Source organism: Pteronotus mesoamericanus, unplaced genomic scaffold, assembly GCF_021234165.1.
Source record: "Pteronotus mesoamericanus isolate MK-2021 breed Mesoamerican mustached bat unplaced genomic scaffold, CSHL_Meso_final contig_74, whole genome shotgun sequence".
In the NCBI taxonomy this organism is placed as follows: Eukaryota; Metazoa; Chordata; class Mammalia; order Chiroptera; family Mormoopidae; genus Pteronotus; species Pteronotus mesoamericanus.
In genome coordinates this window covers 24659899-24685174 of record NW_026555247.1, presented here as the reverse complement: position 1 = coordinate 24685174, position 25276 = coordinate 24659899, and the positions used below count along the sequence as shown (strand labels likewise).

The 25276-nt window shown below is 42.8% G+C and overlaps 1 protein-coding gene across 2 annotated transcripts in view; it reads left to right on the top strand.

Moving 5' to 3' along the window:
- Positions 1–2468: 2468 nt before the first annotated feature.
- The window catches only part of PSTPIP2 (proline-serine-threonine phosphatase interacting protein 2), a 64411-nt gene continuing 41603 nt past the window's right edge, over positions 2469–25276 (top strand). The window contains exon 1 of one of the 2 annotated variants that reach the window (XM_054583588.1): positions 2469–2579. In XM_054583588.1, the coding sequence (XP_054439563.1) occupies positions 2547–2579 (33 nt within the window). In that variant the 5' untranslated portion in view covers positions 2469–2546. The remainder of the gene's footprint in view (positions 2580–25276) is intronic. The other variant, XM_054583587.1, reaches the window with a different exon arrangement.

Sequence of the window (25276 nt, the reverse complement as noted above, 5' to 3'; positions counted from 1 at the left end):
CCCTCTCTTCCCTCTCTCTAGAAATAAACACAATCTTTTAAAAAAGTATTTAATAAAATGTTTATATTCTTTGACCTATAATTCCACCATGAGGAACTAACAAAGATTTATATAAAAGATACTTACCATAGTAATATTTCTGAAAGCATTAGGGAAATACTAAGAAAGTATCTGTATCCACTTGATGGGAAATTATGCAAAGGTTAAAATGATATTGTAGGTTTTTATTTAAATTACTTGGGATTTGTAATAAATTTCACCTGGTACAAATTCCGAGGCCTAAAAGGGCATGAAGTGAAAAGTCTCCCTTCTTTGTCCCTCAGCCCCATCACCTCATCCAAATATATTTGATGATTGTTCCTTATCAACACACAGCATCCTTATATTTTTATGCTTTAGTATGATTTCATTGTCAAGATATCACAACATACTGAAGTAATTCCATGAAGAATTACTTCATGCCCTTCATGGATAACTGAAGCTGCTATGGATAACTGCGTACATATTTCACTTTGCACATAGGGGAATATATTTGGAGGGTGAATTCTTCAACATAGAACTGTTAGGTCAAAAGATAGGTGGATGGCCAAATTTCACAAAGATTAATTTTATATGCAAGAGTCTGTTTTGGTCAGCACTATCAAGCTTTTTGTTAGGAAAGATTCATTTAAAGACTTATGAAATGTTAAGTTAAAAAAGCGTGACTCAATTTTATGTACAGTAATAACCATGCAAGTGTATATTACTGGAAGGGAATATGCCAAAATATTAACAGGTTATCTTAAATGTGCTGGCCATTAAATTTCACTATTTCATAATTGCCATAATAGTGCTAATTTAACTTAGTAAAATGTCCCAGATTTGTCATAGACCCTTGAATACAGTACATATTTTACTTGTCTTTTTACTTAAAATACCTGGCCAGGTGATGAGCTTAATAAATGAGAAATGAGTATTTTCCAGCAGCTTTGACAAACATTTGCAATTTACAATCTTGCCACCAGGAGGTGGAAGAGTGTTAAAATGACACGAGCCTCGAAAGTCAAGCACAATGTACCATGAAAGTTTGTAAGACTTTACAAGGCTTAAAAAAAATATAAGTATTAAAAATTAAAACTTAGACAATTGGGATTGAGTCTAAAATACTTGTTCCAAAATCTTCAAAACTTCCAGGAAAAGTCTCGGTCCTTCAGCTTCTTTTATCTCCATAGTTTGCACTATGTCTTACCCCTCCTGAGGTTCAGCCTGTCTTCCTGGTGCCCTCCACGTCTCTGCTGCCTTCTGACGGTGCTGCCAGACTTCCCTTACTTCTAACCTAATTGCTATCCAAAGAGATGAACGACTAAATGAGAAGATGCATGCCCCTGAAGTCACCCAGGGCCGGAGGTCACCTCTGCGTCCTTGCAGATGTGGGGCCGGGGGTGGCGTTACTAAGCAGAACATTGGAGCTGTCCTTCAAGTCATTCCAGCCATTGCTCTTTCAGTCTGGACAGAGCTAGAACCTGCTCAAGAGGCAAACGCTTGCCTCTGCTGGTTTGGAGTTGCGCACTCAGTCTTGGTACGCTTGACCTGCATCCGCTCCTCGTTGAGTAGATCTGCCCCAGGAGTGACGCGTATCTTCGGCTCTTTAGAAGGGCAGTGCTCTAACCGAGCTCTCCGTCCCTTTAAAATACGCTGTGATCTCCGGGTACTCAACTCTGGTCTTCGGTTTTGACTCAGAGCACAGGGCAGTACTTCGACCTGGAGCGCCCCATTACTGCAGAGCAGGGGTGGGTCCGACTTGCCCTGGGACTGTATTCATGAAGGTGTTATGAGGGTGGAGGAAGAGGAAGGAAGCTCTGGGCTCCTGCTGCTGGAGTAAGATGGGTGGAGACAGTCTTGAATCTTGAGAATGGGAAAGGGTTGGGGAGGCGCTGGGTTCCTGGACGCCCTGTACGGGCCCCCCAAGGGGCCTAGATTCAAGGGGAGGAGGGAGTAAAAACAACCTTCCCATGACTTTGAGACTAAAACTTGCCTGAAGGGTGGGTTAGTCTGCAGCTCGCGTGCTGAACACGACTCGCCGAAGCATCCCCCCGCCCCCCGTCACACGACCGTGGACACTGTCAGCCCCAGGCTTTACAGGGCTGATCCTTGGTCCACGCCGTCACCCTCTGCTCTGGCGGCGTCTCCGACCTCACCGCGGAGCCTGACCTCTCTGCGAGGGAAGTCGGTCGAGGGAGGAGGGGGCTTGTGGGCAGGAACGGAGCCTAATTCCGGCCGGCTCCTGGACCATCCTTCCAATCAGCCGAGGCTTCCTGAGGCAGGGGGGCGTTGAGGCTTAGCTCATTGACTGTGGCTTGGCACGGCGGGGACTCCAGTCGGTCTGGATCGGGACTTCGGGTCCCGGCCGGGCGGGAGGCGGAGCGCGGACGCGCAGGGCGTTACGGGCGTGGCTTAGGGCCCGGGGTGGACCTGAGGGCGGTGAGACTGGGGATTCACTGCGGACAGTCACCGCCAGGCCTCCCCTCACTGCTCCGCTCTCTTGCTCACCCGCCGAAGCGCCGACCATGACGGGCTCACTGTTCAAGGGGAACTTCTGGGTAAGTCTGCGGGGCAGGCGGTCGGTCGCCGGGCTGGGGACTGTCTGGGCAGGCGGCCCCGCGGCCCCGCGCCACTCGCGCACGGTCCCACTGCTCGGGGGCAGAACCGGCGTTCGCACTCTGCCGCGGACCCCAGCCCGCCGCGCGCTCGCCAGTGCCGGAGTCCGGTTCCTGGGTCCCCGCTTTGCTGCCCGTGCCCCGGCAGCGTGTACTCCCGCGGATGGGTGTAGCTGAGCCGCATAGAGTTGGGACATCCACCCCTTATCTCACAGATGAGGAAACCGGGACCCAAAGGGAGGATGACCCGGCGGGGAGAATCGCCGGTGGCCTCGGACTCTGCAAGCGGATTTGGGGGAACCTGGGGTCGGGGACCTGGGGTGAGCTTCGCTAGGCTGACAGCGGCGGTCACCCCCAGGGGATGGTCTTTTCCAGGCCCGCTGAAACGTACAGCCTGTCAGAGCCGCGTTAGCTCTGACTTTCCCCTGCAGACCCTAGAGGGGTTCTCTCGCAGAAGCTTTGTCCCACCCCCTAGCCCTGTTTCCTGAGCCCCCTCCCTAGGTCTTGGCCCCAGCCCAGAGGGAGGCGGACGTGTGTGAACCCATGAGCTGGTGGGTGCATCCGAGCCCAATAGGACCACCCCAAGCAGAACGCAACGGGTCTGCCTGCTACCGCCCTCATCTTTCCAGTCTTCTTACTCCCCAGGTACCCCTTAAAAGTGTGTACCCCTCACTTACAGGAAATATCCTCATCCTTTTAAGGTGGGAGCAGGAAGTCAGCACACCTCCAAATTGAACTGCAGCTGCCGAGTGGCTCCAACTCCTCATTTGGGACCCTGCTTGCCCTCCATTGAGCTTCACAGCTCCCCGTCCGCTCACATGGGCAGCTGGGTGGCGAAACCTGGTTGTGGCCACGGGGCAGTTTAAACCTTGCCTTGTGAAGTCCCTTTTCCTGGGGTTTTTGAGGTTCTCTTGGGAGACTGCCTACCTGTGGGTTGCAGGGCTGTGGAGCTTCATTCGCAGAGAGGGTGAATGCCTGCACCGCTGGCTGCGCAGGAAGGCCTGTTCAGGTAGAACACAGGACTTTTGGATTCCATGCCAGGCATTGCGGGGAAAAAGCAAGGCAGAGAGACCTGTCTCTCTGCCTTCCACCCCCCAAGTGAGACAGCCAGTTTTCAGGTCTTCACCCAGATGCTTCCTCTTCAGGGAAAGCTTTCTTGATAGCACCTAATAGGCTCTGTCACCTGTTCGCCTGGTGCACATTCTGGCCCTTCTTAGCACTTGTTAGTTTATGGTTTTGAATTTGGGGTTTACAAACACGTGAGCACCTTGTGGACAGGAGCTGTGCTGGCTTTCAAGTTTACACTGGCTCCTACTGCCTTACACTGGCGGGCATACAAGGGGTGCTCTGCAAATAGTTGCAGAATGAGAAAAGCGGATCTGTAAGGCCAACAGGGCAAGCGATGGGGTAAGGGCTGTGGCCCCCATCCTCAGAGCTCATACCCAGACCACAGTAAGGCAGCCCCCTAGCTGTTCCAGATGCAAACTTGCAGGAGTGGTTAGGAGATGGGACAGAAATGAGGTCTGGTTGAAACTTTGGCTAGGTCATGGTCTGCAGGAGAGAACTTTCTGGGCGTACATTTTCATAAGGTATCTGAGATCCTGAGAGATGGTTTGCAAAGGTTATCTTCCATCTCTAATTTCCTATGATGCTTGATGTCAAATAATAAAACAATAATTGCTAATATTACTGTGCACAGAGTCTGTGGAAAGCCTGTTCTAAATGCCACTATGATTCATAAGCCTCACAACTACCTTATGGTGGTAGCTTACTTACTATCCCATTTTACAGAGGAGGGAACTGAGTGGCAGAGAAGGTAAGCAACATTCTCAAGGTCCTTGAGCTGTTAAAGAGTGGAGCAGGACTCCGTGGACCAAATGCTCAGCGAGTGTCTCAAGGAGGGTGGTGTGCAGCAAGAGTGTCTGTCTCAGCAGAGCTGTCTGCATGTCTGTCTCCCATGGCAGTGCCAGAGGATGTTGGTGGGTCACCACTGGACCTTCATATGAATATACCTTTCTCCTCCAGCTCCAACCATGAGCTTCCGTGGGGGTGTTACCATCAGCTGCGCCCTCAGCACCTGCCATAGTGCTGTGCATTGGATGCTCAGCAGTCAGGCAGAGGGGGCAGCTGGCCAGGACTTGGGAAGAGATGGGCAGAAGGGAAGCTGTTGAGGACCTCAGGGGCTGCCTCTGGCGCTTTCACGCTCTCAGGGGGTAGGGAGGCAAGGCTATTGAGAGTGCCAAGGGGCCGGCAGTAACCTTCATGAGAGGGTTGGGATTGCATAAGGTAGGAAAGTTTGTAAATGAGTATCAGCTGACTGAATTTAATACATATTCATGAAATACCTTCTCTGTATAAGGTGCTGAAATGGAGAGGGTGTTGGTAGGGTAAGACTACCACCTTGATTAAAAGGTAGATTTCTCATGAGGAAGTGAAGCTTTGTCCTTGAATACCTGGCCTCCAGAATGTGGAGGAGGAAGGGGCAGGGAGTAGGGAGAGTCCAGCAGGGCCCAAGGAAGCTGGGCCGGGGGTTGAAGGGGTCTGTTCCAGGTGGAGACCACAGGGAGAGGGAAGAGACGAGACAGGTGGGATGAGTTGCAAAGGCGGAAGCAGTCAAAGCCACAGGACGAGGCCATGAGTTGAAGGTGAGGAGTAGGGAAGAGGAAAGGAGGGCTCGTGTAAGGTGAATCTGAGAATGAGTTGCGGGCCCCAGAAATAAGGAAGTTAGGAGGAGGAACTAGTTTGTGGAGAGAGAAGGAGGAGGAGGAGGAGGAGGAGGAGGAGGAAGAGGAGGAGGAGGCAGAAGCGATGTGAACAGGAGGTAGCACTGGTGAGGACCAAGGAGGCCAACAGCATCCTGAAACCCCCACTCCCCAATCCCTCAGGGCCCAGCACCGGGCCAGGATTGCTGGATGCGGGGAAGTCTTGGAGGGGATCAGTCGGGGAGGGGACAGGGTGCCAGGTGGCAGGGTTTGGAAGTATTTCAGTGTTTAAACAGCCAGTGCAAACGTCAGAAAGAAGCACTCTCTAATGACTGGTGGTCAGCGTTCTGGGTTTGAGGGGTCGGTGGACACGGCTCCGGCCCCTTGCGAAGGGTGTCCAGGTGAGAGAGCGCACGGAATTGCATGAAGTACAGAAGTGTCATCGGTTACCAACTGAATTTCTGAGGTGGACTGGCCAGGTTCAAATCCCAGGTCTGCCCTTCACTAGCTGGGCACCACAGGCAGTTACCTCAGCCTCCCCCCTACGCCCCGCGCACCCTCACTGCAACCTCAGTTTTCCCATGTATAAAAATGGGGATAATAATAGTGTCTACTCCATAGGACTGTTGCGGGGATGAAATTAGAGATGAGTACAGAAGTTGGCACATAATGAGCACTTGTGGTTGTCAGCTCTTAACAGCACCGAAGTGACAATTAAAGGAAGTGGGAGATAGTCCCACTCAACTGAGGAGAAATGAAAGTGTAATAAGTCCCCAAAGAAGCACTCTTGGTGCATGCCTGTGTTTAGGCAGGAGGAGAGGGGAGCGAAGGAAGAGAGGCAGGAACATAGGGCTGCACCAGGAAAGAGCCATCACAGGCCCAAGGGAAAGGACCCTCCCTTGGAAGTTGAGAGGCCCGTGGTCAGATTAGGTAGATAGACTCAAAAAAGAACGAGTCAGCACATACTTCATAAAACAATCTTATTCAAATGCTCTATGGAAATGTTTTATTTAAAGGAAGCTTTTGGTGGACCTATTTGAGAAGGAGAATACTCTGTTCTTTAAATCTGGGATCGTCCCCAACTGAGTTTGCCTGGCAGGTAGCACGCCTGTGTGTGGCTCTCCCACCCTTCCCACGTGAATGCCGTCTGTGTGGCAGTGTGGTTCAGCGGTGCGTGTAGTTTGTCTTGGCGAATATGCAAAGTGCCTTGTCAGAATAAGACAGTGAACATGGCTGTGCTTTGCAGAGCTCCAGGGAAGTGGCTGGGTCTCAGTAGAGGAAAAATGACTCTCTGGCATGATCAGACACAGGTGTCTTTCAGATGTGGCCATGCACGGGTGACCCATAGGGCCTGCTCGTGATGAGGGAGATGTCCTCCCACCCCAAGAGAGTCCTGCGCTACTCACTTGTGTTTGAGGTCCAGCCTGTCCCTCTATGTCCTCTGGATCCTGTTTTGATGCAGCTGTACTCATTCTCAAGGTTCCTGGTTCCAACGAGCTTCCCAGTCCCTGTGCCAGCTTGTCCCCGCTGGCTTGCAGCTGCAGAGAGCTTTGGGGAGTCTTAGGGCTGTCCGAACATGCTCCATGCTCCAGGGCTGCCTCTCTGCTCCAAACCTTTGACTAGTTTGGCATCTTGTCATTCTGGGGCCTTACCAGAGATTAAGCTGGTTCTGTATCTGGCTTTGTTCTGTGACTTTTCTCTATACAGAGTGGGAGGCTCCTTTTTTTTTTTTTTTTTTAATAAACAAAGAAGAAAACATGTTATCACACAGATTCCCTCAATCTGACTCTATGTGCTATTTTATACAATGTTTACGCTGTTGCTTTAATTTTTAAAAAATATTCTTTCTTGGAAACTGGTTCCTTAGAAACATACTTTGAGGGCTATTTTGTATTATCTGGCCTAGTGGCAAAATGAAAAGTAAAGTCATTGACCATTGCCCTTCTCCAATTTATTCTTCTTAGAGCAGCCAATAGGATATAGCTTTAAAATAATTAGCAAAATCCTTTTTTCTTTTATCTTCTTAAAAATTTAATAAGAAAGGCATAGGACCTATTCTTTTTAAGGAAAATAAAATCTTATTGAGATATATAAAACAAAATCTGAACAAGTAGATAGACATAGAGGGTTTTAGCTGAGAAGAGTTAATAAACTTTTAAAAAATCAGGTAATGCACCCTGCTGGTGTGGCTCAGTGGATTGAGTGCCGGCCTGTGAACAGCGTCGAAGGATCTTCAGTTTGATTCCCGGTCAGAGCACATGTCTGGGTTGTGGGCCAGGTCCTTAGTAGGGGGTGTGTGAGAGGCAACCACACATTGATGTTTCTCTCCCTTTGTTTCTCCCTCCCCTCCGCCTAAAAATAACTAAATAAAATCTTTTTTTAAAAAATCAGGTAATGCAAGCATGTGCTTTAAAAATGCAAATATTTCCAAAAGGTTTACAATGAAAAACAATGTAATCACTCTTTATGTTTTCACAGCATGTAGATTGTTTATTTCAAAATTAAGTAGTATACAGGGTGGGGCAAAAGTAGGCTTACAGTTGTATGTGAAACAGTTGATTCTTGTATTGTTATTTATTTATTACTATATTATTTTGCATACAAACAACCTTAAACCTGCTTTTTCCCCACCCTGTATTATGATTAGATGTTCATTCTTTTTTCCCTGTACTTTCTAATTGCCTTTGGGGTGGCAGCATTATTCACCTTTTATCTGAGGGTTTGTTTGTTTTTGTTTTTGTTTTTGTTTTTTTTTGTAAGGAAGAGAGTTTATTCACAGATTGGCTTTACACAGTGAATGCAGAGTTCAGAGTTTGGTGTTTCAGATACCCATTATGGAAAGGCCTAAAAGTATACATAATACATGCATAGGTAAACATATATACTTAAAATTCATTCTAAAGTCAAAAAGATTTGATGTGTGCAAAACTTGATGTGTGTATGGATGCATGTTAATATATGGATTTTTCTGGTAAAAGCATCTATAGATTTTATCAAGAAGTCGAAGCAAAATATTGGTTATATCCATATATATACAGCATCCAAAGCATCTCTGTGTATACGTAATAGATAAATTTGCATTTTTAATTTTTATTTATTTATTTTTAGTTAGGGGAGAGCACGAACCAGTCCCTCATTACCAGAAATTATGCAGTTGAGTTTCTCACATTTGGGGAAATTGCAGAGGTCACATTTATTTTTAGAGAGAGCAGAAGGGAGGGAGACAGAGGGAGAGAAACATCGATAGGTTGCCTCTTGCACGCCCCTAGATGGGAATGTGGCCAGCAACTCAGGCATGTTCTCTGGGAATCAAACTGGCAAACTTTCGGTTTGCAGGCTGGCACTCAATCCACTGAGCCACACCAGCCAGAGCTGCAATTAATTTGTATAATTCTTTTTTTAAAAAAGATTTTATTTTTATAGAGAGGGGAAGTATGTAGAGCAAGAGAGGGAGAGAAACACCAACGTGCAAGAGAAACAGTGAACAGTCAGCTGCTTCCCACTCGACCCCAATCTGGGACCTTGCCAGAAACCTAGACATGTGCCCAGACTGGGAATCAAACTGAGGACCCTTTGGTTTGCAGGCCTGTGCTCAACACACTGAGGTCACACCAGCCAAGGCCAAAAAAGGAGCTTTAAATAAGAGGAGCTGTTGGTTAGCTTCATAAAATGCCATTGTAATTTTTAAAAATATCAAGCTATTAAAAATTTCCAACTAAATAAATGAGGATGCTTTAAGTTAAGATACTGTTGTCACGAATAAAAACATATTATGAAAATCCTTGAAGACTGCAGAAACTTGTGATCTCGCTCCAGAAGTTAGGCAGAAGTTTCGCATTTCAAACCCCCTTGCTCAGATAGCTGCTGTGAGTCTTACAACTTCCAGCGAAGTTTTGTAACCTGCCTCAGAGTCATGGGCTTGTTGTTTGAGTAGGAAAATCAAATTTCTCAAAGACACAGTAGACTGCTGGCTAGTTTGCTTAAGCCTGCCTTTTGGGTGTTGCTTTATCTTACTTTGTGCATTTGTAGCTGAAGGTTAGATAAGGGTCAAGTAGGAGATTTCCACGCCTCTGACGCAGGGGTGCCCAATTTACAGCCTGCCGACCACAGCAGCCCAGGACGGCTGTGAATGGGGCCCAACACAAAAATCGTACATTTACTTAAAACATTATGAGATTTTTTTTGTGATTACATGTCACAATGTGTTTAATGTGTGACCCAAGACAACCCTTCTTCTTCCAGTGCGGCCCAGAGATGCCAAAAGGTTGGATACCCCTTAGAGGTTTGTTCTTTGTGAGAATAGGAAAGCTTTTCTCCATTTGGGTCCAGTGCTCCCGTTTTAAACTCTTTGCATCATTTGTATGTATAAGGACAGCTCAGGGCAATTTTAAACCCCATTGAACAGCTCCCTAACATTCATCATTATCTATCTTTGGGAAGGATCAGAGAGACGCAGAACTCACTGTTCAAATGGCTGTTGCTATCAATTTTTGCTTAAGTACTCATTTCAAGTGAAGCACTCACTGTGTGTAGGAATTCGTATATTGGAGGTGCTTGATTTAGCTGCAAAGAAAAATTAGAGCCCTGGCTGGTATCGCTCAGTGGACTGAGTGCCAGCCTGAAAACCAAAAGGTTGCCAGTTCAATTCCCAGTCAGGGTACATGCCTGGGCTGCAGTCCAGGTTCCCATTCGGGGATGTGCGAGAGGCAACTGATTGATGTATCTCTTGCACATCAGTGTTTTTCTCTTCTCTTTCTCCCTCCCTTCCCTTCTCTAAAAATAAATAAATAATTAAAAAAAAGAAAAATTAGAAATTTATTATAAAATGCTCCTAGAAGTCTCAATTGTGTTTATTATTTTTTAAAAGTGCAATGTTAGACAAATGTGCATGGAAGTAATTAAGGCACATCATTATTGTAGTTTAATGGTTGTACATGATAAGACACATTTTGTTTTTACTGAATGATCTGTTCCCTGTCTCAAGGCAAGCATGAGTAAAATTAGGTTAAATGCAGCATGTAGCATCACAGTCTCTTAGAATTTGTTTCATCCATTTTATTTTATTGAATACTGTCTGTATCTTTGGTTGTCCTGTTTGGAGCAAAAGGACAAATAAAGCATAGTCAGCAAAAACAAAACAAATAAACAAAAAACCCCAAAACAACGCCCACCCCCCTGAATAGGGCCATTGCGTTAGCACTGACCAGGTCACACTGGATTGCATTAGTGGGTTAGAAACCAAATGAAGATTTTGTTTTTCAACAGAAATGATCACACTAAATATTTGTGAAAGTAAAACAAAAGAGTATTCTTAGATATTTAAATGTTGTATTCGGTATTCTTTTTTTTTAAGGCTGCAATGATCTTAAATATTTTTTTTCACATAGATTGTTCATTTTTGAAACATACTACCATTTGTTTATGTGAGTAGATTCAAGTTTCAAGTGTTTTTTATACATTTCCAAGAATGGTACTAAAAGTTCCACCTATCATCAGTGACTGAACTGTTTTTACAACTATATTTTACTTTTGGTGTTATAGCCAAAGTATCGTTGCTAAATACAGTGTTGTGAAGTTTTTGTGCTATGTTTTCTTCTAAAAGCTTTATTGTTTTAAGTCTTACATTTAGGTTCTGGATCCACTTTCAGTTAATTTTTGTATATGGTATTAGGTAAGGTACTAGTACATGAATGCTACCAGGTATGGAAAAATACTTTACATGGTGGACCCGGTCAGGACAGCAACCTGTTCCAGGAACCAGCATGTAGCAGGGAGCAAGGGAGGAGTGCTGATTTGTGGTAGAATGAACATCGGCTACGATCAGGCAGTCGCAGACGTTTGCAGAAAGCAACCTCCTTTCTGGTCCAAGTCTGGCTTGCAGGACAGACAGCAGTCACATAGTGGAACAGTCTCTCCTCCACAGCACTCTTGTCAAAAGTCATATGAGGACTTATTTCCAGGCTTTATATCCTGTTCCATTGGTTTGTGTGTCTGTCTTTATGCCAGAACCACACTATTTTGATTGCTGTAGGTTCGTGAGTTTTGAAATCAGGTAGTGTGAGGCTACCAGTTTTGTTCTTTTTCAAGATTGTTTGACTCTTCAGTATCCCTTGAGATTCCATATGAATTTTAGGATTGGTTTCCTATTTCTGCAAAATTATTTACCTTATAAGAGATACTTTAAAAAAATAATTTTCCAGCATACCAGCTGTTTTTAAAAATCCTCCCCACCCCCATCCCCCTTTGGACAGCCTTTCCTGGAGCCCTCTGTCCCCATCCCAGTCCTCACTGGTTCCTTTCCAGCCCTGCCACCCAGCTGTCATCCTGCGGTGCCCTTTAGTGCTCTCTTGAGTTGGAGCCACTATTGTCCAGATCCCATGTCATCTAAAGAGCTCTTAAAACTGTAAATCAATGATAAAAATATCACTCCCCTGCCTGCCTTCCTCCAATGGCCTCCCATGGAGTCTAAACATCGACCATGGCCTGCCTACCAGGCTCTGCCTGTTCTGGCCCGTCCTGCCTCTCTGCGTGTATCACCATCTGCCGCTCACTTACTCAGCTGCAGCACTCCTAAGTCAGTTTCCAAAGAATGAAGTATTGTTTCCAGCTAACCAGTTAGCTTGCCCCTGCTGCCTCTTCTCATGGCATCCTGTGCCTACAAGACAATCTATGGTATTGTAAATACCTCTTTGCCTCCCTCCCGTCAGACTGTGAGCTATGTGAGGTGTGCCTGACCTGTTCAGCACTGTATCTTGCACCCAGCACGGTGCCTGGCATGTAGCCGACACTCAACAAATATAAAAGTGAACAAATGAGGAAACAGTGAGACCTGTATGTGAATGGAGGTTACTCATTCAAGTAAACACTCCGTCTTTGCACTCCCTTTAGTCTGAAGTGTCATCCCATGCTTTTATAGAACCTGTTTCCCTATGACATCATGGCTGGTTATCCTGTAGGTGGAAAAATGAGATCATCAAGGTTGGGCTCTGGCTCCACCAGAAGAAGCCCTATATCTATCATGGGAGGGTCAGGAGAGGCATAGCACCCACGGAAAGAGCAAAACCCACACACTTTATGCTCACCGCCTGGTGAGAGACTCTGTGATCAACAGAGAAAACACCACAGCTGGTTGAAGAGAGGAATGTTCTTCTCCAGTCATGGTGGAATCTCAGGCTGTTCTACCCAGCTCTCTAGGAGGCAGAGTACCAGCGCTGTGGCAGCTGCTCTGGGTCACAGAGACATACACATCTCACCTCTTAGAGGTTATTACCTCCTCAAGGAGGTGACTCGCACATGCCAGTTTAAAATAATAGTTTTTAATATTAAAAAATTGAGGAAATTTAAACTCTATTATTAGTACTTTGGTACTTTCTCCATTTTTTCCCCCTCTATCCATAGTTATAACCATAGTGTATATATTATTTTATATTCCACTGTTTCAGTATGATAAATATAAGCATGATATTAAATACTGTAAGTTTAATTTATTTGTTGCTATTTACTTTTCCTAACAATTGCTTTAAAAATAGGGTGTGATATGACTATTCTCTTGCTATTTGACATTTATATAATTTCTGAATTTTTTAACAATAAATAATATTGTGATGCACATCTTCATTCATTGAGGGTATTTAAAAACTGGATTCTTTAAGTATCTATTCTGGAAACTGGTAAAAGCACTTGTCACTGCTTAGCCATTTTACATTGTTTCTCTAATAAGATCACACTTTCTTTCCACAATAATAACTTCATACTTTTCTCACTCTACGCAGCTGTCCACTTCCTTCCCACATTTTCACTCTGTTTTGATGATCTTGCCTAATACTCTGTTAAGAAACCAGTTACCAACTGGTGAAAGCTCTTTTACATTGTATATAAATAGGGTTAGGTTCAGCCACGAGTGACCCAAACTGCTGTGTGGTTACTGCAGTAGCATCTGGTCCAATGCTTGGCACATAATAGAATCACAGTACTATCAATTGAATAACTAAAAATAATGTTCATTAACAGTAGAACATTTAAAAACTTTTGGTGTGTAGAACTGAACTGATTTCCAAAGGGGGAGATGTATTCCCTGGGTCCCTAATAACACCTGATGATACCAGTTTCACATTATTAGTCATGGCCATTGTAGTATTTTTTTCCCTCTCATTAAATCAGCAAATAGGAGTGCCTTACGAAACTTTCATTTGTGTTTTTAATTACCAGGTAGAATGAGCATGTTTTTCTTTTCTTTTTTGTTCCTTTTTATTTATCAGGGTGATCCTGGTTAACAAAATATACCTGTTTCAGGTGCACAATTCTACAACACATCTCTGTCTTACGTGTTCACCACCCCAAGTCAAGTCTCTATCCATCACCATTTGGCCCCCCTATACCCTTCTTTACCTCCCTCCACCCCTCCAACCCCCAGCAGTCACCACACTCTTGTCTGTCCATGAGTTTTTTTTCTTTTTTGCCCAATACCAACCCCCGGCCCCGCAACAGCTGTCAGCCTGAGCTGAAAGCTTGATAAACACTGAGTTACTGTTTTTTATTTTTGGCACTTTAGTGTGATTTGACTGTTACTCTATATTTCATTGTCTTTGTGTCCGAGCCCTTAGGTGTTCTGACATTTGTGGAGCCAGAGATCTGTGTGGACCTCTGGTCAGGAGAGGATTAACCCCTGTTCTTAGGGACCTACGCTCTGGTTAAGGGGCAAGCACATGTGTGACTGTAGCTGGGAACAGGCTGACCTACTCTCCTCACACTAAAAGGAGTGGGTTTGCTGGGTGGGTGCTATGGGAAGCCAGTCCCTAAAAAGTACTAAGAAAGCACTGGGCATACAGTAAGATGGGGAAGAGTGTTTCAAGAACACCTCAAGGGAGAGTATGGCATGGCGTGGGGCTGGCATGAACACTTGAATAAGCTGTGTAGGGTGGGGGGATGGAGACCCCATCCCTACCTGAAGGTCTTGCTTGTGTGAAAATAGTTGATTGCTTGGCTGCTCTCGGAAAGGTGGGATCCTGGTTAATCTTTAAGCTTAGTTTTGCTGAGCAAAGGATGCAAGGTGACATGCCAAGAAAATGGTCGCCATGGCCCTTCCTCTTCACTCTTGCCCTGCAGTGCTGAGTCTCTGCTCCTGTGGGAAGACTACATTTTCCATTTAAAGAATAGCTGCTTGAAGTGGCAGGCTCACAAGCGGCCACCGACGTCTGAACCCCCCAAAAATACCAAGGTCTAAGCTCTCTCACTGCTCCAAGCCGAGGTCGCCCAGCCTCCTGGAATCTGCTCTGAGGATGTATATCCCTTGTTATCAAATGCAGACACTAAGCTTCCTTCATTCCTAGACATCCAGGTTCTGAACTAGGGGTCCAAAAAGATCTCAGGTCTCCAGAATAAAAAGTATTTACTTCAGCCTTTGGTCAGTACTTCTGCTGATGGCCCGATGTGGATGGTTGACCAGTCCTGTGGGCTGTCTCTCCCCAGCTCAGGCTTCCCCATCTCCCTGTCCTGTGTTAGCACCTACCCGTTTAATCAGGGTCCCACCAATTTCCTGCTCCTAAGAGTGGTTGGCCTTGATTCTGAGTAGCCATGGCCCGGGGCCCTTGCCTTATGTATCAGGCCTCTCCCTGGCTGACCAAAGCTGGTACTGTACTTTCCTGGGTAGGCTGGGCAATGAGTCTGTTCAAGAGGGACCCTGGTGCCCCTCTCAGGGGTCCTCAGCTCCAACTGAAAGGGAGCAGATGTGCTGCAGGTCTGATTACCTGCCTGTGAGTCACATGGTCCCTTCTGCAGAAACCAAACTGAGAGGCCCCAGGGCCAAAGGGCTCAGCCAGCTGCAAACCCAGGGCCAAAGTCCTGTGGGAGGGGCTTCAGGTGGGGAAACTGGAAGCCTGGAAAGACCAGAGGGCCCCGGAGAGGCTAAGTGTACAAGATGGCAACCATCCCGACTGAGTTGTAACGATCAGGAGAGAGCAGGAAGAGGGGACGGAGAAGCCACCAGCCAAGCGCAGTCGCAGCCCTCCTGGCCCTGGCTGCATGTCACTTGGAGCCTCCACGCCACTGCACATCAGACTTTTTGAGTGACTTGCCCACAGCCACACAGATAACCACTCTGGGCCTGAGCTTCCTGTTGTGCAGTGAGTATAACAATGCCTGGGCAGCCCGATCCTAGGCTGTGTCCCAGATGACAAAATTGCTTATGGCTGTGTTAAGGAGGTGGCATTGGCAATAATGCATTAGTATGTCAGAATTGTAGGTTTTATTGCAGTTAAATTAATTTTAAAAATTGAGATAATGAATGAAAATGATGAGGGGGAAACCATTTTTTTTAAATGTGAAGGAATTTTTAGAACAAGAGAAGTCAAATATGTATAACTTTAGAAGTAAAGAATTAAAAGTAAAGTATTAATAATTAATAAATTAATTATGAAAAGAAGAAGAAGTACACATGTTCAGACAGTAGAATAAAAGTAACAAAGCCAGAGGGACATGGACCAACCTGCAGTAAAGAGGCCTTGCTCCCTGCCTATGCCAAGGTCAAAGTTTTCCTTTGGGAAATGACTAGGGACGAAGACTCAAGTCCAGGGAAGCCCCTCCCCCTCCGCCCAACTTCCATTTGTGCTGGTGACAAGACCATCTCACTGGTAGTGACCCCTCTGTACCCCCGGGCCTGTAAACAGAGAGTTAACCATTGGTGGATACAATGGGTCGTTTGTTTTTCATTTTTACTGGTACTTTAAAAAAAGTAGGAATATAACATACTCATTGTACAACAGCAAAATGATTCAGATGCATATATAGCAAAAGAATATATATAACATAAAATTGACCCTCCCTGAGCACTTCAAATCCCAACCTCCTCAGGTAAATTTTAGAGTAACTTTGTAGAGGATTTTCCATGTGTACCTCATTCCATACACACATACTTGTAGAGCTGGTCCATGTAAGCTGTCGAAGAAGCATTTAATGATCCTGGTAAAGAACAGCAGGTTAGAAAGCCCTCCCTCCCTGCAACTCAGCACTTTTGTATTTTTTAGAAAGCATATAAATGGCATTTATCTCTGGTTTTCTAGATCATGGATGACTTTAATGTTCTTTTTTGCTGAAGCATTCATAGTAAAAGAATCAGATATTCTGTACATTTTTAAAGAATTTTAAGTGCTTCCTCATTATTGATAGTTTGCATTACTGTGGTCACCTTTGTTACAATTGCCACACCAATATTGTATACATTATTACTGACTAAAGTCCATACTTTACATTAGGGTTCATTCTTTGCTTTCTATGCATTTTGATAAATGCATAAGGCTATGTATCTGCCATTAGAGTATCATACAGAATAGCTTCACTGACCTGAAAAATCCCCTATTCATCCTTCCTTCCCTGCCCCTACAATAAACTAACTAACCTTGTTATTGTTGCTATAGTTTTGCTTTTTCTAAAATGTCATGTAGTTGGAATTACACAGTATGTAGCCTTTACAGATTAACTTCTTTCATTTAGCAATATGTATTTAAGATTCCCCCAGGTCTTTTTGTGGCTGGGTAGCTCATTTTTCCTTATCACTGAATAGTAATCTCTAGTATGGATTTACCACAGTTTATTCACTCACCCATGAAGGACCTTTTGGTTGCTTTCAATTTGAGGTAGTTATGATAAAATGCTATGAACAATCATGTGTAGGTTTGTTGGACATAAGTTTTTGGCTCAATTTAGTTGAAATTTTGTTTTGATGAATGATATTTATGGATCTAGCTCAGCTGAAATGTCATTTTAACATGCGTTTCACATCCAAGATGCCCGAATATCCTTTGTGCCCAAAATTTGTACAAGATGTTTATTGGATCAAGCTGGATAAGAAATCAGCAAATTAGAGAAGGAGATAAGGCAGTGGACTCAGATGAACTTGTACTGCAGACATACTTCCTTTTTCTAAAACTGGAGATATGCAGCATAAGTGTGAAATTTGAAAATAAAAACATTTTCATTCTCGAAAGTCATGGATAGGAAGTACAGAAAATCTAGAATATGCTGATCTTGGGGCTGGCCTTAGTGCAACTGCAGTGGTAAAACTAAAATGAAACGCTCTAAAGCTTAACTAAATTTAAACTAAACTGAAAAAAGCCATCAAGGACAACATAAGTTGTTTGTTTTCTAGAGAATCAGTAGGAGCAAGTGGACCCCAGAGTCGCTGGCCCTGGCTGGTGGCCCAGTGGGTTGGAGGGTCACCCTCATCCTCCAGGGCTGTGGGGTTGATCCCCCATCAGGGCGCCGCCAGAAGCAACCAATGGATGCATCAAGTAGTGGGACAACGAATCAACTGTTTCTCTCTCTCTCTCCCCCTCTTCCCCCTCTCTCTAAAAACAAATATATAAAAATAAAAAAGGATGAGGAATTACATATTTCAGGGGTCAGAGAAGGCTGAATCACTCAGACATGGAGGATGAGTAGTAAGGAAATAGGTTACTTGGTGGTATTCCTCAGAAACAAATTAATCAGCCTCATGTGCAAATTTTGAGGTTGTTGCATTTATTTAAATGTTACCAGTTGAGTTAACACATTTTGCATTTATATTTATATTCATGTTAAGAATATAGTGTGTCTGGGGGTGGGGGTGGAGAGAGAGATTTGGATCATGCTGAAGGTCAGATGGGTAAGGTTGAACATTAGCCAACTTTTGGAACAGTGTCATCTTCTAAATCTTATGCATAGGGCCATGATCTCACTATAAAGCCATGATCTCACCATATATAATATAAATTAATTTCCACTTAGTAAAATGTGAAGTTTTTTTATAGCTTTATGTCCAGTTATGTTATAGGAATCCAAACAATTCAGAAATAGAGGTTGGCACTCACAGATGCTCAATGTGCTTCTTTCTAGACTTCTATCTTTGCAGTTATATACAATGTAACTATACATTTTTCTTAGCAAATATGGTCTCAGTTATTATGGGCTCATCTATGCAATTTTTTTTTGCTTGTAGTAATATATTGTGATGATCTTTTTGTGTTACTTTATATAATTCTGCGTTATTATGATATCTCTTTGGTTTTCCACTATATGATTGTCATAATTTATTTAAGCAATCTTTATTGCTGGATATTTAGGTTGTTTCTGATTCTTGGTCATTGTTACACTTGTGTATGTATCTTTCCAGATTTGTGTAGTTATTTATATAGGATAAATTCTGTTATTCAAAGGCTACACATTCAAAATTTTAATGGATATTGACAATTTGCCCTCCAAAACGTTTGCGCCAATCTATAGTCCTGCAGTAGAATAATTCTTTGTACTATTTTGCAACTTTCCTGTTAATCTAAAATTATTTTTAAGTTAAAAAGATTAAAATTAAACATAACAGAAGACAATCTAAACAAAGTAAAAAGACAAATGTCAAATGGAGCAGAAAGAGCAATAATATTTAATCAAGGAATAATGTGCATAATGAGCAGCTAAAATCAATCATGTAAAATTGAACAACCAATTTTTTTTTCAAATAGTTAAGAGATATAAACAAGCAGTGCTCTTAAAAGAAAAGCAAGCCCTGACTGGTGTGGCTCAGTTGGTTGGGCATCATCCCACAAAGCTGCAAAGCAAAAGGTCCCTGTCCCCAGTCAGGGAGCACGTGAGAGGCAACTGATTGGTGTTCCTCCCTCACATCAATGTTTCTCTCCCTTTCTTGTTCCCTCCTTTCCCCTCTCTCTAGAAATATCGATGTTTTTCTCTCTCACATTGATGTTTCTCTCTCTCACATTGATGTTTCTCTCCCTTTCTTTCTTTCTTCCTTTCTCTCTAAAAGTAAAATAAATCTTAAAAAAAGAAAAACAAAACAAATGTACAATAAGCACTTTTAAACAGAGAATCAATATTATTAATAATAAAAGAAATACAAACAAACAAATATAACTTTTCACCCATCAGACAGGGAAAACTTGAAAGCATTCAACCTTGGCAAGGAAGTATAGTAAAATTGTCACTGCCATACTCGTACTATTATCTATTAATTATTGTATTATTTTCCTTACAAACAACTGTAAACCTACTTTTGCCCCACTCTATATATACTACACACAAATTTGTTTTTTTGAACCATTTAAAAGTAAATTTGCAAGCATGATTTCCCTTTATTGACAGACACTTCATTGTGCATTTCCTAAATATAAGGACATTTTCTTATATATACACAGAGTATAAAACTCTTAGATCATATAGAGATTCCATTTAAATCTCCTCAATAATGCCCTTTATAGCAAAAGGAAAAAACAGTTCTGATCCAGGTTTGTGAATTGCATTAGTTGTCATGTCTCTTCAGTCTCCTGTAGTCTGAAAGCGTTCCTCAGTCTTTGTATTTATGAGTATGACCTTTTTGAAGAATACAGGACAACTCCTTTGTAGAAGGCCCTTAATTAGCGCTTGCCTCTTTCCTTATGATTAGAGTCAGGCTGCGTATTTTGGGCAGGAATTTCACAGAAGTGAGGCTGTGCTTTTCTGAACCTCAGGAAGCAACATATTTATTTGTCCTATTCATAGTGGTAACTTCAGTCATTGGTTAAGGTGGTTACTTTAGCTTCCTGTTGCTGCTGTGACGAATGACCGTAAGTTTAGTGGCTGTACACAATACTTATTGTTTAAATTTAAACAATTCAAATAATAAGTCATATTTATTATCTTAGAGTTCTGGAGGTCACAAGTGTCATTTAGCTAAAATCAAGGTGTCAGCAAGGTTGGTTCTTCCTGGAGGCTCTGCAAGAGAATCTCTTCTCCTGCCTTTTCCAGCTCCTTGAGGCTGCTGCAGTTCATTGGCTCGCAGGCCCTCCCTCCACCTTCAAGTCAAGCAACAAAGCATCTTTGTTCATTCCGTGCCCCCCTGCCCCCCGCCTGTCTCACCTTTGCACGGTCCGTCACCTTTCTTACTCCCACTCTCCTGTCTGCTTTGTGTAAGGAACCCTGTGATCACACTGGATTTACCTGGATAACCCAGGATAAACTCCACATCTTCAGATCCTTAATTCAATCCCATCTGTAAAATTCCTTCTCTTCTGTGGGGAAACATAGTCACAGGTTCTGGGGATGAGGTCAAGGGCCTGTTTAGGGGCCATTTTTCACCTTAGGCTACAGTGTTAGGTGTTAGAAAACACATAGCACTTAGCACTTTTCTAACACTTACGTATTGGAGAACACCACAGGGGTATTTTTAGATGTTTCACTATAAGCTTAATGCTTTCCTGTTTGTAATTAATAATTAGTTTACTGGAGGATAATTTGCAAACATACCACTTTCCTCAAACCTTCATCCATTAGTTTAAACATCTATTGATGATTCTTGCCTGGATCGTAGTTATTACTACGATGGTTGCTAAATGGTGACTAGAAGTATTTTTTTAACAACTTTATTGAAGAAAGATTGACATTTAATAAATTGACCATGTTTAAAGTATACAGTTTTATAGATTTGGACATGTGTATAGCACCTATGAAACAAGGTAGTGAACTTACCCATCATGCCCAAAGTTTCCTCCCGCCTCTTTGAAGTCCCTCCTACCTCATCAGCCTCTCCCTGGGTGACCAGTGATGTGTTTTCTGTCACTACAGATCAGCTGCATTTTCTAGAACTTATCTAATTGAAGCGCAGGAAGTAATTACTCTTTTTTAGCCTGGCTTCTTTCATTTATCATAACTAATTTGAGATTTATCCATGTTGCATGTATTAATAGTTCTTTTTTATTACTGAATAATGTTCCACTTTATGGACATATCATCGTTTGTTGACCATTGACCTGTTGTTGATGGACCTTTTTTGGCTATTGCAAATAAAGCTGTTACCAAGTTTTTGGCTATTAAAAATAAAGCTGCTATGAACGTTCATATAAAGGTCTTTGTATAGTGATTTTCTAATTCCAGCTACATAATTAAGTTGGCATTTTACTGTAAGGAAGAGCTTCCTCCACCCCACCCTTACTTAATGGATTATAATATGTTGCCATTGTTTTTTCATCTTGATGCTCAACTTGCCCCCTTAACTGGATCCTACCTCCTAGATCCTGTGCCCTTTTGATATATCCCCATCATTCTTTGAGCATTCCCTGTTTTCTTGCACAAGATGTTACAGGCTTAACAGATAATTTCTCTGTTCCAGTCCCGGAGTCTGCTGTTTCTTCAGAGCACCCTGGTTCCTTTTAGTAGAGAATTGTATTTAGAAACCAATATTTGTGCTCTAGCTGTGGTCATTGCCATTTGGGTGTCCCTGAGGGGCCCTGCTCTCTCAGCCGGCGAAGCAGAGAAACAGATGTGTGCATAATGGTACCTCCAATTCCATTCCAACACTGCAGGGTCATTCTCTCCTTCCCCTACTTGCTCTATTTCCTGGTCCCTTCCAGTGTTGTGCTGGTAAATGATTAACAACCAGTTCCTCAGTGGTTTTAAAATTCTGATTTGCAGCACTCTCCCTGCCAGGAGCAATCCCAAGCCTTTCCCTTCCCCCTCTTCTTCCCTCTCAGGCATGCATCTCCCATCCAAGTACTAACCACACCTGACCCTGCTTAGCTCCCAAGATCAAACGAGAATGGGTGCGTTCAGGGTGGCATGGCCATAGACTCAGGCGTGCATCTCCTAAACTCTAAGGAACTTCATGACGCTTGCAACCAGGGGAGCCATGGGCAGCGGCAGCTTCTCCTGGGCTGACCCCAAGAACCTGTCACCCAAACCCTCTTTTCTCTGACTTCTCAGTGAGCCAAAGCAGCCCCACCTAGGTTCTCTCCTGATGCTTTTTCTATCCTAAGCCCTTTCTTGTTTCACTATCCCCAGCTTTAATAAATGTACTCTCAAAATAAAAACAAAAAAATCTGATTTGTAGCGTTTGCCAGGTTCCATGGTGTCAAAATTCCCTCCATGGCCAGTGTCAAACTGAATGACATCACTGAAGCAGGAGTTAGGAAGACATGGGCACAACTGGCTCTCACTCACTGGAGTGAGCCAGCTCTGGCATGCCACTGCTCCCTTTCTACGGGGACCCTGGGTCCCATTGTCCACAACATGTGTACTCATTTACTCAGTCCTAAGGTACAGAGAAAGTAGTTTCAGAATGGCTAACCCATACCATTGTGAAAAACAAACTAGACCTTAATATGTGTACTTCTTTCTGTCTTAGACTGAGAGTATGTAGTCAAAATACCATGTACAAAAGTTACTTGGGTTACTTCTCCCTCCCTCTCCTTTAGTGAGGTTATTTTTTGAAAATATGTTTAAAGATTTTATTTATTTTTGGAGAGGGGGAAAGGCAGAGAGAAAGAGAGGGAGAGAAACATTGATGCAAGAGGGAAACTTTAGCACTTTGCCCAGTACATGCCCCGTTGCGGGGCTGAACCTGCAACCCAGGCATGTACCCTGACTAGGAATCAAACCAGCAACTCTTCACTCTTCAGGACAATACCCGACCAACTGAGTCCCACAGGTTAGAGCTAGATTAATTCATTTTTGTTTGTATTCCATTTTAGAGCCCCCCCCCATCCTTGCATATTTGTTTCTAGTATTTTCCATTCTGCAAAGTATTAACATGACTTTAAGTTAGAATAACTCAAAAAGGTGTGCCTAGTCCTAGCTGGTGTGGCTCAGTGGATTGAGCACCGGCCTGTGAACCAAAGGGTCACTGGTTCAATTCCCAGTGTAGGGTACATGTCTGGGTTGCAGACGAGGTCCCCAGTAGGGGGCGCATGAGATGCAACCACACATTGATGTTTCTCTCCCTTTCTTTCTCCCTCCCCTCCCTTCTCTGAAATAAATAAATTTAAAAAAAAATCTTTTAAGAACAAAAGGTGTGCCCAGAGAAGTATCATCTTTCCCCATTCCTTCCATTGCAATTCCACTCCCAATTGTGTTCACTCTGATCCCACCTACCTGTTGTAAGTGACTGATTTCTTTACTTTCTGCTTTATTCTTCCCGTGTTTCTTTTTTGCACGTGTGAGCCAATAAATATGCCTATGTATTTCCTTATTTTCTCTTCTTTCTTATATAAAAGGTAGTATACCATTTCAAATGACTACAGAATCTGGAAATGTGCATGTTATTGTTTTATATTTTAGAACTGATTACTTGATTACCTCTAGGCCATGCTAGTGACAAAGATTAGTCAATGAAGATTGGAAATTCGAATCACTTAGAGCAATGCATCAAAGGTGCATGCTCAGGGGGCGATAGAAATGCTGCTTAATAATTAGCTACATTCATAGCTACTTTGCAGAGTGCATTTGACCATGCATTGCTCATCAAGGACATCACGTTGCACATATATGATGTCACTGAACATGTTTTGTAACGTAGTAATAATAAATCATTTATTATGTATGTATTTGCCTGTACTTCCAGACTTCACGGTCACACTGCTGCTACTTTTATTCCCCCCCCCCCTTTTTTTTTTTCACTGTAAAATATAGACTGGAAATTACTCTATATCAATTCATAGAGATAGTCCTCGTTCTTTTTTTATAGGTGCACAGAACTTCCTTGTATGGATGTACCATAGTTTATCAACCACTCTCCTATGTATGGTCATTTAAGTTACTTTTAAATTTTTGCAATTACAAAGAGCACTGGAAGGAATGCTCTGTGCATATGTATTTTGTTTTGGTAGGCAGTGTATCTTCAGGGTAAATTCCTAAAAGTGCATTACCTGGATCAAAAGGCAAACACATATGTGATTGTTGAATTCCCTCACCTAAAGTTTGGACCAATTTTTATTCTCACCAGCAATACAGGAGACTGGCTGCTTCCCAGTCTTGTCAACAGAATGTGTCATCATGGTCGCTGAAGTTACCATTATAATGGGGGAGAAATGGCATCTCAGTGAAGTTTCCATTTTCTTTTCTCTTTTAATGACTGAGGTTGCATATCGTTCTGTATATTTAAGGAGTAGATACACACAGTCACTCATCTGTTCATACCTCTTGTCCATTTTGGGCTGTCCTTTTTCATCAATTTTAAAGAATTCTTTATATATTAGAGATACTAGTCCTTTAGCTGTGATTTTGTTGCAAGTGTTCTTACTTTGTCAGTTATTTTTTGTTATTTTTTTCCTATGAAAAAGTTTTTGTTTTTAGGTGATCAAATTTATAAATATTTTTTTATTACACTTGGATTTTAAGTCATAATTAGAAAGCCTTTTTTGAATGTTTACTTTTAGTACTTGTATGATTTTATACTTTTACGTTTCGGTGTCTGATCCATTTTGAATTTATTTTTGTGTATGGTGTGGGATTCAGGTCTATTTTATCATTTTCTAAAAGGCTAACACTTGTCCTAGCACCACTTATAGAAAAGTTCACTTTTGCCCACTGGTATGAGATGCTACCTTAAGCATACTTGTATATTAAATTTTCATGTCTACTTGGAACTATTTCTGAACTTTATTGCCTATTTCACTGTTTGTTTTTTTTTGTACCAGTACTGCACTGTTTTAGTTATGGAGGCTTTATAATATGTTTAAATGTCTGGTAGGGCTGCCTTCCCCTTAAAGCTTTATGTTCTCATTATTTTCCTAGCTATTTTTATGTTTTTATGTTTCCCATATGCTCTTTATTTAGCTACATAAGAAATAATTTGATATTTTCATTGGGATCGCATTATATTTATACATTCGCTAAGAACTGACCTTTTAATGATGTTGAGCCATCCTAGTCAGGAATATCTTTTGACATTGTTTTCATTTGTATTATATCATCTGCAGGTAGTGGTGGTTTTATTTCTTTTCTTTTATGTTTCTAATCAATTATCTTCTCCAATATAAAGTAGTGTAGATAAGGGCATTCTTGCCTTGTTCCTCATCCTACTGCAAATTCCTCTAGTGTTTTTCCTCTAACTTTAGGCTGTGGGCATAAATTATTTATATTTTTAATCAATTTAAGAAGGTACCAATAATTTCTATTTTCTTGAGTTTCTTTTAAAATCTGAAATGTGTG